The sequence below is a fragment of the Lactuca serriola genome, chromosome 8, assembly GCF_051521515.1.
Source record: "Lactuca serriola cultivar US96UC23 chromosome 8, Lser_US96UC23_V15, whole genome shotgun sequence".
Taxonomy (NCBI): domain Eukaryota; kingdom Viridiplantae; phylum Streptophyta; class Magnoliopsida; order Asterales; family Asteraceae; genus Lactuca; species Lactuca serriola.
Window position 1 is genome coordinate 248,694,569 of NC_136415.1, and position 13,574 is coordinate 248,708,142.

The 13,574-nt window shown below is 38.5% G+C and overlaps 1 protein-coding gene across 1 annotated transcript; it reads left to right on the forward strand.

The window, feature by feature from the left end:
• Window positions 1-12,223: 12,223 nt before the first annotated feature.
• LOC145068009 (zinc finger BED domain-containing protein RICESLEEPER 2-like) lies at window positions 12,224-12,948 on the forward strand. Its single transcript, XM_079015015.1, has 2 exons — window positions 12,224-12,832; window positions 12,913-12,948. Exons 1-2 carry the CDS (start codon window positions 12,224-12,226, stop codon window positions 12,946-12,948), a joined length of 645 nt encoding a protein of 214 aa, XP_078871141.1.
• The last annotated feature ends 626 nt before the right edge of the window (window positions 12,949-13,574 follow it).

Below are 13,574 nucleotides of genomic sequence, written 5' to 3' on the forward strand. Positions count from 1 at the left end.
ATATTTAGGTGGATGACCGCCTGAACAATATTGAGAGGCCCCTCTAGATTATTGATCGAAAAATGAAGACCTTGAAGAACAAGGTAGTTCAGTTAGTGAAGGTTCATTGGCAGCACCACAAGGGTTAAGAGTGGACTTGGGAGTCGGAGGAGGAGATGAGGGAGCACTACCCAGAGTTGTTTCCGGATAAAGCACACTTCAAGGATGAAGTTTGATTCAAGTGGGGGAGAATTGTAACATCTGTCTCTCGAGGTATTATTTAATTAAAGTATTTATATGTATCTGTTGGGATTATTTTGGATTTTGGGAGTAAGCCTTAGCTAGTGGGTCAAATAGTTAGGCTGCCCATAAGTCATACGTTGGGCGTAATGGGTGTACGCGGGGCATAGAGGCCCCTACGATTCCGGGGGTGCATGCACGTACGCGCAACATACCAAGGTGTACGTGTAGCGCACATGAGCGGACATAAAACCCTAATCTTTAGGGTTTAAGTCGTATAAATACCCCATTATGGCTCCAATCCTAGCCTCCTTACCAGTCTACTCACCCTCAATAAACTCTAACACGTCCCACACCCCCATTTTTTTTTGTGTTTAACCTTTTGAGCTCTTTTTAGTGAACAAAAGCTTGGAAGGAGAAGACAAAAGAAGAGGAAGAAGAGCTTGAGTATCTTGAGCTCAAGGATCTGAGATCACTACACCTTTTAGCACTCAAATGAGGTATAAAGCTCCTAACATTCTTCTTATAAGCTTAAATCTAGGATTATGGAGCTTTGGACCCTTCTAGGTCCAAAGGTTGGATCTTTCACATGCAACTTGTTTTTGAGCTTAGGGTTGCCACCCTTGGAGCTTAAAGCCTTCCTTTGGTAGTAAAGTTTCGACCTTTAAGCTATTTTTGAAGCCATGCATGAAATCTAGCCACTTTTATGAAGTTAGTTGTTATTATATTACGTTGGGCTCATTTGGTGGGTTGTAAGCCATAAAGTGATCGACTTTATGAATTAAGACACTGATTATGACCTGGATATGTGATTATAACCTTTGGAGTGGAGTAATAAGCACTAAATGAGAAAAGTGTCTTAACAGGGATGTACCTTGGGCGTACACGTCATTTAGCCAATACACTTAGCGAGGAGTACGCCCCACGTACTCCACAGATATGGGCTTGGCAACTTTGGGCCTCGGTTTGGGCTGAGTTTAGGATTATCAGTTATTAAGCCTCATTGGGCCATTAGGAGTTAGAACTTGGGCTTGGGATATGAGTTGGATCTTGTGAAAGGCCCATTTTAGGAATTGGGCCCAATTTAGAAAATTGGGCCGTAAGTGGACTTTTGGTGGGCCACTAATGGGCTTGGGAATATTGGATAGTATTGGGCCTACGTTATGGTCCCTATTAGACCAAGGGGGTAAAATGGTCATTTACCCTAGGTAGATTATATGATTCTAACAAAGAATTATTATATAGAGTTAGCCGAGGAGCCGTGGGGGCAGCCATCAGAGATTCCTCATACACGAGTTCAGCATCGAGTTTGAGAGGTGAGTTCTCTCCAGTAGTAATGAGTCTAAGGCCACAATGCCAACCCGTTTAGATAGTAGTAGTTTCGGGCTACGACCCGATGCCGGGATGGTCCTAAGAAGTATATATGTATGCTTGATGTCTTTATGATTCATGCATGTTATGTGATATGGTTTCTGGGCCTAGGTCCGATGCTGGAGTAAGCCTGATGTATGCTATATGTTCATGTTATATGCTTATGTGATAATGTGAGTGCTTATGAGTTATGGTATGTCGTATGTGTGCCAGGGTAAGCCCGATGCCGAGGCAAGCCTCGATGTTGGGGTGAGCCCGATACCAGACGTGATCTGATGTCGGGAAAGCCGATGCAAGATTCGTCCCGATGTAGCTGGGCGGTGTCCCATAGTTGTGTTTTTTGTTATGTGATGTATGTGTTTGGTATGTGGTAGTTTGGGGGAGCTCACTAAGCTTTGTGCTTATAGTTTTCAGTTTGGTTTCAGGTACTTCAGTTAGCAAAGGAAAGGGCTCGGGTTAATCGCATGGCACACTCCAGAATTTTACAGCCTGGGAGATTTACTATGATATTGGACGTGTGTTTTCGATACATTGATAGTTGTTATGAAATTTCCATGATTTTATGACTTATGGTTTTATGTGATGAATAACAATTAGGGTTTTTATGAATGTATAAAAAATGAAAATTTTGGACCGAAATTTTTGGATGTTACAGAAAACACTTCTAGAAGGGTAAAGTTTCCTACTTTACCCATTAAGGGCCTTTCCCAAGGTCTAGAGTCTAAACCCTAATTCTAAATGACATATATTTCCTTTCAAAGTCCTTGATATTTCCAAACCCATGCTCTAGAACATAGATCTGGACAGTAAAGGTTACTTGTCCACGTAAAGGTCCCATTTTTACCCTCATGCATGACCAAAAGTGACTCAAAAATCTTAAATGGAGGTCTAAAGGTTGCATGGGACTTCCATGGCCATAAAGTTTCCAACTTTATGCCATGAAGTCCCCTCAAGACCCTAGATCTGAAGGGTTTGATCCATGAAACATCCAAATCTCAAACTCAAAAGCTTGGACCCAAAATAAGGAGTAAAACACCCTAAATCTAGATCTATACATATCATGGTCAAGGTTGGAGCTTTATACCTTAGATGGACCAGAAATGAAGCTCAAATTCTGGATCTACCACTCTCTTGCAAACTTTAGCTCCTTCTTCAAGTTTTTTCTTCACCAAATCACCAAAATACACAAAGTTAGATCCAATCTTTTCACAAATACAATAAGGTTTTAAGACTAGGGTTTAGGACGATGGGGGATGAAGGTGAGACCATATAATGGGAGTTTAGGTTATTAAATAGGGTGCCAAACCCTAAAAATTAAGGTTCACTCTGACAGATCTACTCGTCGAGTTGGGACTCCCAACTCGTCGAGGAGACATGAAGTTTTGCATGCAAACATCCGTCACTACTCGATGAGTTTGTGCCTCCAACTCATTGAGTATCGGTATAAAAATGATAAATTATTATTATTCTTGAATTGAATACATACCAGGAACCGAGCGTTACATTTTGTTTACCAGTCGTGTGTGTTGATGTAGTGTGGTTGGGTTGAGACTGTACTGCTCTGTGTTGCTAGTCAACAAACCTGGTAATGTTTATATCGGTCTATTATACATATGCTTATCTGTTATGTATATGTCGACATGGTTTATGTGTGTGGTTGGGTTGAGGCGGTCTTGCTTGGTGCTGAAGACCAATAGACCCAGGGCGGCACGGATAGACTGAAGGCCTGTGAGGCGGACCAATCAGGACAAAGGCCCGAAGAACGGTCTAGACAGGCTAAAGGCCCGGTGAGACGGTCCAGACATGCTGAAGGTTCTTTGAGCGTTCTAGACATGCTAAAGCCCTGGTGAGGCGGTGCAGACATGCTGAAGGCTCTGTATGCATGCTGTTATTTGTATATGTTATCTATTTGGGTGTTTTTACTTTGGGGAAATTGACTGTAGCAAGAGTTGCGATGTCCCCATTTTCTGAGAGCAACAAAAGAGATAACGAGCTTCCGATTTCAGAGTGTGGAGGTAAACCCCGTGGGGTAGTAAAGGGGTTGCAAACTTTTCACCGGAGTATTTGGGCATTATGTTTGTTGCGAGTTATTTCTAATACCATGAAAGAGTCATTAGTGGGACTAAGATGGAAGAGATTAAGGAGATGCCTTATTGAGGGAGGCATGCATCTAGCAGCAATTTTAGGTGATTAAGTGGAGTATATCGGGGCAGTGGATCTCGTTGTCTATGTTGTTTATTGACTGTGAGAGTGAGGTCTCTTTCTTATTGTTGACTCCCACTATGGGAGGCTGTTCGAGGAATCAGGGAAGAGGTGTGTGATGGTACATTATTTCCAGACTAAGGGTCATGACTAATTTGGATCGGTTGGGGTATCCGGCGGTGTGTCGGTCTGAGGCTTCAAGATGACTAGAGACAGTCACATTGGGAGGATTCTGAGATTTTTTTCTGGGTTACGGGATATTCGTAGTTGCTTGATTTCCATCGAGAAGATCATTGAATGATTGCGTGGTACCTTCCAAGAGTCAAGTATGATGTATCTGGTGAAACAGTCTATGGAATAGATTGTTGATATGCCAATTTGTGATGGTTCGAACCATGAGTGGGGGAGAATTAGGTATTCTTTTGAAGGGATCAGCAATCTGTTCAAGTGCGGTTAGAGAAATAGTTATGGCGATCTACGGTGCAGACACATGAGACCTGGGTTATTGGTGGATGAGGCGAGGTGACAGACAGGAAGATGTATGGGTATGTGTTTAAGAAAGGATGAGCGAATCCATGAAAGGTGGCCGTTGGTCAGAGAATTTATTGTGGCTAGAGATTTTTAGGTTTGCAAATGTTGAGTTCGTGTGCGGTTAGGTCGTTGAATTCAGGGTGCAGTGAGTAGCTTAGTATAGGTAGCAATCAATAGAAGGTGGAGTTTCGGATTTTTGTCAACGTGTTCTGAGTCATTGGCGATGCCTCTGTGTTTCAGATTGATAGATGGAATATTCTGCGTTTACAAGTGGTGCGAGAGGAATGTCGGTTGTGAGATTTTGAGAGGGCAATGCGGTATCTGACTATCATGCCGTAAGTATGAGATCAATGGTTGAGGTAAGATATCGTGAGGTTCTGTGATGGTGTATCGAGGTATCCGAGTATGATGTCCTAAATTTCGGATTATTTTGAGTCTTGAGTTAAGAGATGGCAAGTAGTGTATCCAGTATCTATGGTTCTAGTGGGAGCCCTTCGGCTACTGACGTGAAGTGAGATTATTTAAGAATGGGTATTGCAGCGAGAAAAGGGGTTTTGTCATGGCGATTGCCATCAGGAGTAATGATGCTTATTTTTGGATGGGTGTGTGCACCTATCTATGATGAGTCGCGGAGCATGAGTTAGTGAATGTAGTGTGGCGTCGACTTGAAGATAAGATCATAGGGTGGTAAGAGAAAGTGTTGTAAGACTATGGGGAACTGTAGCATCCATGAGTTTGTGTGAGAGAGTGTAGTGATACTGAGGGGAGCCGTAGTATCCACCAGTCAGCAAGAGGGTGTAGTGATACTACGGGGAGCCGTAATGTTCACCAAGCAGTGAGAAAGCATTGTGAAATTGCAGAGAGCCATAGCTTTCACTAGACAGAGGGGAGCATTGTGAAAATATAGGGAGCCGCAGTTTTCATTGATCAACAGGAGAGTATTGTGGGACTGCACTGAACTGTAGTTTTTATTAGTCGTCGAATAGGCGAGAGAAGCGTTGAGAATCTACGGGGAGCTGTAGTATTCACTAGTTTGAGCATGACACAGAGGAGTTCCTAGGCTTGGGTAGCCTTATCATTTGAGTCTGTGGGAACCTGGTTGTCGTACCAGGGGCTAGACTGGGGTCTCCGTGTCGGTCGAGAATTGTTATATCCAGGGTTGAGAAGGGATCATCGTAATCGAAAGGGATTATAGAGATGAGGTGTGCATGAATTTGCAAATCTTGGGTCATTAGTTGAGTACCAGATTGGAAATGAGCGGTTCCAGATTATGTGGTTGAATCAGACTCTCGAGTTTGAGTTGGAACTAATGGTGTATTGTGAAGGCAAAATGAGATTCTGGACTTAGAGGTGGATTCCTTTTTGAGGGGGTATTGTGTGTCACCTGATGTCTTAGACTGTGTGCGTCAATTCGTTTATATGGGAAGGACCGCAAGACGTATGGAGCTAATGATTAGTAGACAAAAGAGGTCGAGGGTGAGACGATTTCAGTTGGGGTTGTAGTATTCGCTTGTGGTAAGGAAAACTTCATGACTTGTGTGTCACACTGGGCCGAAATAGTTAGTATGAGAAGGAAGTCAGTGAAATGTTTTGGGGTATGCAATGGGTAGCCTTTGGAGGTTCAACTGTTTGGTCGGGAGATAACCTAGTGCTCATTGTTGAATAGGGATATTTAAGAAGGTAGCTGGGGTTTATGATTGTTAGGTGTCAGAGGATACATCTGAGAAAGCAAGATCTTTGCTTACGTCTGAAGACAGGGTGTTGAGAATTCATTTTTCAGATGGGTTTTGATTGCAGTACAGTGGATGGGTCCCTGGTATGATTTGATCCTTTCTTTCCTTGGTGTATGAGCTGGAATATTTAATATGTCTGGTATGAGTGATCGATAGCCAATTTTGGGTATTGACTTGCTCTATCAGTCGAAACGAGAGAATCGGAGTGGTAATGAGTTATCCGGGTCGGTTATTCGATAAGCGAATAACATGGTGATATCTTGAGAGGGCAGTCTGGGGTGAGATAATCCACCAGAGTTTCCAGATTCTAGAGAGGCAGAAGAGGTATCATAGCGGCAGAAGGGTCTGTCATTTTTCTGGGATTGGGATTTCCTGTTTGGATTCAGGTGTTCATGGAGGAAGATAGCCGTGTGGTATGAGATCCTTTCACTGGTGCTTTCGGTTTATTGGGTTCAATCTACATGTTGTTAAGGAGTGATTTCGAGGGCGAAATCTGAATCAAGTGGGCGAGAATTTTAACATCCGGATTTTCAGGTATATTATTGTGTGAGAAATTCTTAGATTTATTGAGCGACTCGACGAGTTGTGAGTCTAACTCATCGAGTAGAGTCGAGTTATCCATGTGGGTTTAATGAATGGACTCGACGAGTCAAGAAGCCGTCTCGCCGAGTAGGTGCTGGGCGGTGAAACCCTAATTTTCTGGGTTTATGTCCTATTTAAAGGGTCTTAAGCCCTCATTTCCGCCTCCCTTATCTCCAGAGAGTCCTGTGAGAAACCCTAGGTCGGTTCCATCCTTTTTGAGAGAGAAAGAAACAAATTTGGGTGTTTTTGTGCAACTGTGGGAGAAGATTTGGAGCGCATCTTGGCTTGGCCCAGAAAGGGACGTTTGGATCCAGAGATTCTTCAGTGGATAGCTTATGTTGGAGGTAAAAGATGCTAAATTAATCTTTTTTAGTGTAGATCTTGGTTTGGAGGAAGTTTTAGGGTTTTCTCCTACCCACCTTGTGTTATTGAGTCTCTTGAGCATATCCTGAGGTTGAAACCTCAGATCTGGATTGAAGAAGGTCTTATAAGCCTATAGACCCAATCTTTATGGAGCTTGAGGCAAAATTTTGAGCCCCAAACTTTTGTAAGAGCTTGTATTGGCATTATTGAGCCCATATGCCATGCATGAACGTAAAGCTACAAGCTTTACATGATATCCGAGCTTTAGCAGGTCAGATCTAGAGTATGGAGTAACATTTCTGCCTTAAAACGTCTGAATGAGAAGGGACTCGGCGAGTCAATGAGTCGACTGGACGAGTCGGTTAGGGTTTATTCCGATGAATCCGAGCATGCTGTAACTCGGCGAGTTGATTTGGTTTCATGAGGCTTCTGAGGAAATGAGTGGACTTGACGAGTCACATGGGTGCACTCGGCGAGTCGGGTCAAACAAGGATTGTTGACTCGAGTTGAGTTCTGTTGACTATAGGGTTTGGTTAAACATAAGTAATAAAGACAATGGAGGGATAAAAAAGGTATTTTATCCACTTCGAGAGTTAGAGTGAGAAAGAATAGCCTTCGGTTATTAGAGTCATGAAAAAGAGTAATAGTTTGAGATATTCATCCTTTGTGATAGGCGGATGTTAGTTTGAGATTCGGGTGTGAGGTAATTGCTTGCTTGCTTGCAAGGTGAGTCTTCTCACTATACTTACCACGAGTGGTATCTTTGTGTGACTGAGATGTCCTATGTGTTTACATTGTGTATTGTGATATCCTGCATTATTTCTTTGTGATTTATGATGTATATTATTCAGAGCTTACAGAGTTGGGACCGGAAGATCTATTAGATTTGTGGGGCCAGAGGGTCTGACTGAGACACGTTGATCGGAGGGTCTTACTGTGTTATAGCCTCGAGTGGCTACATAATTATATGTGTGGTATTTTAGGGGACTCACTAAGCTTCATTCTTACCGTGTTATGTGTTATGTGTTTTAGGTTCTTCTCAAGATCATGGTAAGGCATCGACTTGATTGTACACACAGTGAAAGAGTATTATATTTCGAGGATCCTGGATTTTAATCAAACAATTATGGAGTTGTGATTTGTAAATGAGATTTTGTGAAAGGTGTTACAAGAATTATGTAATCTTAAATGAAAATTTTATTTGAAAATTTACGACGTTACAAGTTGGTATCAGAGCCTTGGTTTGAGGGATTCGGATGCACCTTCGGGTATGCCTGGACTCTAACAAAGGATTTGTGAAAATTTTTCAAAAGAAATGATTTTCCTAAAACGAGCGAGAGTTTCTAAGAGAAAAACGAGAAGAAGCAGTGTGTACGATCAGCGAGAGCCCGAACGGTGATTTCCCAAAGTACCCTTACTTAATTGTGTCATGAGCTATTATTGAGATATTAGTAATGCATGCTAGAAGATAGGCTAGGTATTTCATAATTTAGGGCTAGAGTTGCCTGCTTTGTGATGCCTTAGCCTAGGAATTCTTTTGCTATCTGTGAGGTGCTTTGAGTATGTGCGGAGTAAGAGTATCCAACAGGAATCCTTTATAGAGAACTTTGAGCCGAGGAGTAATCTAGTAAAGATACCTAGATGAGTATTGGAGGAGCCTCGAGTGGCTACATAATTGTATGTGTGGTATTTTAGGGGACTCACCAAGCTTCATGCTTACCGTGTTATGTGTTATGTGTTTCAGGTTTTTCTCAGGATCACGGGAAGGCACCGACTTGATTGTACACACAGGGAAAGAGTATTATATTTTGAGGATCCTGGATTTTAATCAAACAATTATGGAGTTGCAATTTGTAAATGAGATTTAGAGAAAGGTGTTATGAGAATTATGTAATCTTAAATGAAAATTTTATTTGAAAATTTACGACGTTACACTACAAATCATTGATATTAAATATTAATTCAATATTTGTGTTAGCAAACCTTGTTCACGCAATTTCATAGAGTTTTAAAGAACTCACATATAGGAGGAACAACAAAAATTTTTAGGATAGGAGGGTGTTCTATTAATCCAACTCCATTAAACAATTATAGGACAATATGGTGTCCTATTAATCCATATTTAGTAAACATGTAACACCCGCAAATTCGGATTAATCAATAAATATGTAATAAGCTTTAAAAATGATTTTTTTTATAGATGATTATTTAGGATACATAACCTTAACCAAAGTTATAGTATATGTAACAAGGTTTCGTAAATATAGAGAACACTGAGATCCGATTTCGTATGAAGAAGTTACGCTTCTTTGAAGTTTTGTGATTAAACCGACACAACTCTACGTATTGTAAAAACTGAATTTTTGATAATTTTTTTGAGTCAAAGTAATCTAAATAAAAGTTATAGTATTCTTAAAGCTGAGAGTGTGCATATAAATAACAAGTAAATTTGACTTCGTGAGAGGAAGTTATGATTTTTAGAAATTTTAGTGTAACAATATGTGACGCAGAAACCAAAATTAAAATAGGTTGATTGTTAGGAAAAACAATCTGAAATAGAATCAAAGATCTCAATTTTGACATCCCTATTTTCACGGTCAGAAAAAACCTATTTGTTTATGCTTTATTTGAAAATCAAAGTATCCTTTTGAAGAAAAATGTTCCTGATTTTGTTCCCAAAAAAACATGATAAATATGTTATCAAACCATTTCCGAAGAAATGTATTTTATTCATTTTAAAACTTTGGGATGTCATCATCAATACAAAAACATAAGCATAAATAGACGTTACATTCATTTACACTAGTGGGTCAGGTTGGGAAACATGGTGAGTACATAGGAAATCAATGAAACTTCTAAGCAACTGTTCGTCGACTATCATAAAAAAGAAATCGTTCTACACAATCAACTGTTAATAATTGATAACATAGAGATTCTACAGGGTAAAATTCTCATTCTCCTTTCTTTTTCACTCTGTTTTAACGATCCAATTTTTTGGGGTTTTATTCACATATTAACTTGAAAACTAAGAAAATACCATGAGTATTTAAGCTAATTCAACGATTCAATTGTTTTATTAAAAGTCTTCACAGTTCAAATTGGTGCTTGCTATCAATGTTGATTGTGGCAATGTGCTTCCTAGCCCCATCGTTTCATTCCCTTTGCCTAATTGGCATATTGTTGCTATAAGCCTATAATTCTATTTATTGTCCTTATATTTGTTTTTTTTATTAATTTTAGAAGCACCAAAGATTTTAAAGGCATAAAGCTTATTTACGTGGATGCGCCATAATTGTAAAAACAATAAAGTTTTTTAAGTTTCCTAAGAACTCATGTATATAACGATGAGAAACATGAACTTTCTCATAATAATTTGCATAGTTATTCAATCTTGCTGCTAAGATAATCTATTTGTTTATTGTAGATGTCTGATATTATTGGGAGTGGGCAACCTCTATTTTATGATGAACCATATTTAAACTCAACAAAATTTGAATCAAATGCAGACTCTCTGAGAATGGAAAATGCTCCTGATGTTATTGTTATTGATAGTAACATAGAAGAAGAGGTTGCAAAAGTAGCAGATGTGGCTGGTGTGCAGCAATCAAATGCAAGAAACAATGAAGAACATCCTCCATATGCTAGAAGGAAAAGAAAGAAGACTTCAGAATTGTGGGAACATTTTCGTGTAATAAAGTTGGCTGATGGACCTGAAAAGTGTGAATGCATCCACTGTGATGAGAAAATAAAGAAGTTTAAGGAGGGTACCACAACACAATTGCTAAGGCATGTTGCCGAGTGCCCAAAACTAGCAGTAACAAAGAAAGGCCAGTTAAATTTGAAGGTTTTACTTGGAAAATCAGATAACTCGATTTCGGTCCAAAATTGGAAGTTCGATAATTCTAAGATGAGGGAGGTTATTTCTCACATGATCATGGTTCATGATCTACCGTTTAATTTTGTTGAGTATGATCTATTTAATGTTGTGATGAAGGAAGCTAATCCAACATTTAATAAGATCTCGCGTGCAACAGTCAGAAAAGATAGTGTATCTAGTTATGAAATTGGAAAGAAAAGAATTTAGAAGGTATTTAATACTGTTGATCGTGTGAGTATCACAACTGATATGTGGACATCGTGTCAGAATATTCATTATATGGTAGTCACATGCCACTTTGTAGATCCTTAATTTAAGCTTCACAAGTTCTTATTGAGTTTTTTTAATGTGCCTCCACCATATTCTGGAGTTTATATCTATGACCGTCTCTTTAAATGTCTCAAAGATTGGAACATTGAGACAAAGGTTGCTACTTTGACGGTCGACAATGCCAAAACGAATGATGTGGTAGCTAAGAAGCTAACTGAAAATTTGAATCTTCAAAAGAAGCTTGTTGTTGGTGGTAAGTTGTTTCATGTGCAGTGTTGCTCACACATTTTAAATTTTTTAGTTCAAGATGGAATGTCAGAAAATTGGGGACATAAATTACAATGTCCGTGAGAGTGTGAAACATGTTAATGACTCACTGGGCCGACTACATGTATTTAGTGAAATTTTAAAGAAATTATCCATGTCAAAGAAGCTTTTGATCTTAGATGTAAGTACCCGTTGGAATGCAACATATGCTATGTTGTCTACGACCTTGGCTTTTAAAGAGGTATTTGTGAATTATGGCGATAGAGAATGTACTTACACCACTTTGCTGACAGATGAAGACTGGAAAAAGGTCGAAGATGTTTGCTCGTTTTTGGCACTTTTCAACGAGGCTACAAAACTAATTTCAGGTATTAATTTATGTTTCATCCTTATGTATTTAGATTTAGGTTTCCTGATGTATATATTTATCTCATCATTCAATTTATGGCATGATAAGTTAAAATTGAAAAAAAAGAAAAAAAAGAACCAAGCATGTTATTTAATTTTTTAATATAACTACTTGTTTAAGACTTTATTTGTTGAAGATGCATTATTAAAATACAATGTTTCATCCTTACTTCTTTTGGTTACTTTCAAAATAAAATCATTTAATCTTTACTAATATGGATTTCTTTTACACACAGGCTCAGAGTATCCTGCATCAAATATATGTCTTCTTGAATTATTTGGGATAAAAGAATTTTTGGATGATTTAGTTTTAGATGGGACATAGTACATGAAGCAAATGGAAAAGAAGATGAAAATGAAATTTGACAAGTATTAGGGTACTAGTAATTTGTTGATTTCCATGGCTACTGTTTTGGATCCTAGATACAAGATGGAGTTACTCAACTTCTCTTTTAAGGCCATCTATTCTGCTAACGAGGCTCCTACACAAACAAAACTTGTTCTTGATACTTTAAAAGAATTATTTGCAGAGTATGTTAAAGCTCATACGGTTGCAAATGTTGTATCATCTTCAAGTACAACTAGTGGTACTGAAAGCAAAGCTCATAAGAATGGTCCAAGCCTTCCAACATCTAGATTTGGTAAAAATATCAAAAGTGGCACTGCTAAATACAATGAGCATATTAGAAATGTTGACGTTGTTGCAAGTGTGAAGTCAGAGTTAGACACTTATTTGGAAGAAGGAGTGTACATGGTTGAGTCTGGTGTGGATTTTGATGCCTTAGGGTGGTGTAAAGAGAAAAATCTCAAATTCAAAATTTTATCAAAAATGGCTGTTGATATCTTGGCAATTCCGGTCACTACTGTTGCTTTTGAATTTGCTTTCAGTGCGGGTGGACGGGTTATTGATCCATATCGTTACCCGTTAGGAACTAAGATGGTAGATATGCTTATATGTGGAGCTGATTGGTATCGTCAATATTATGGGCTACAAAAAAAGAAAAACAAGGTAAATTTCTTACTTTTTTTTTCAAATTCTGATATTTGTTTTATATAAAGATTGTTAGTTATTTTCTTTGTTGGCTATAGGAAAATGATGACATTATACATCTTGATCTTCCATGATGTTTGAGGATTGATGATTCGTAATGATCTAAAAGGTAAAACCTTGCAATTAGTTGTTATTTATCATTGTTTTAATTGATTATATGATACTGGTGTCTATAAATTGTCTAATAATAGATGGTGATTTTGCACGATGTTATTAAAGATGGAAGTTAAGTCTAAAATTTGGAGAACATATATGGATACGACGAGGCCAAAGTGTTTGTATGCTCAAGTTTGACTTTTTGGGAAGAAATTTGGGTTAAGATGATATTTAAGTTTTTTTAATTTTTATTTTTGGATAATTTATATTGTAGGATTTACGTATAATTTTTTTTAATTATTTACGGTTACTCGGTTTTATTCATTGTGTTCATTTGTTTATATTCATTTATCCTCCATGGTACTCGTTCAATTATTTTTGTTTATGTTTGTTTGTTTATCTTTGTTTGTTATGTTTAGTTAACATCTTAATGAACAAACACAAACAATGTAATTTTCTAAGCAAACAAACACAAACAATAAAATGTGTTTGGTTATATGTTTGTGTTCGTTTGTAGTTTGGTTAAATAGAAACAAAAAAACATGAACAAGCCATGTTTTTGTTCGTGTTGTTCGTTTACAGCCCTAAGTGTGGGGCCAGAGGG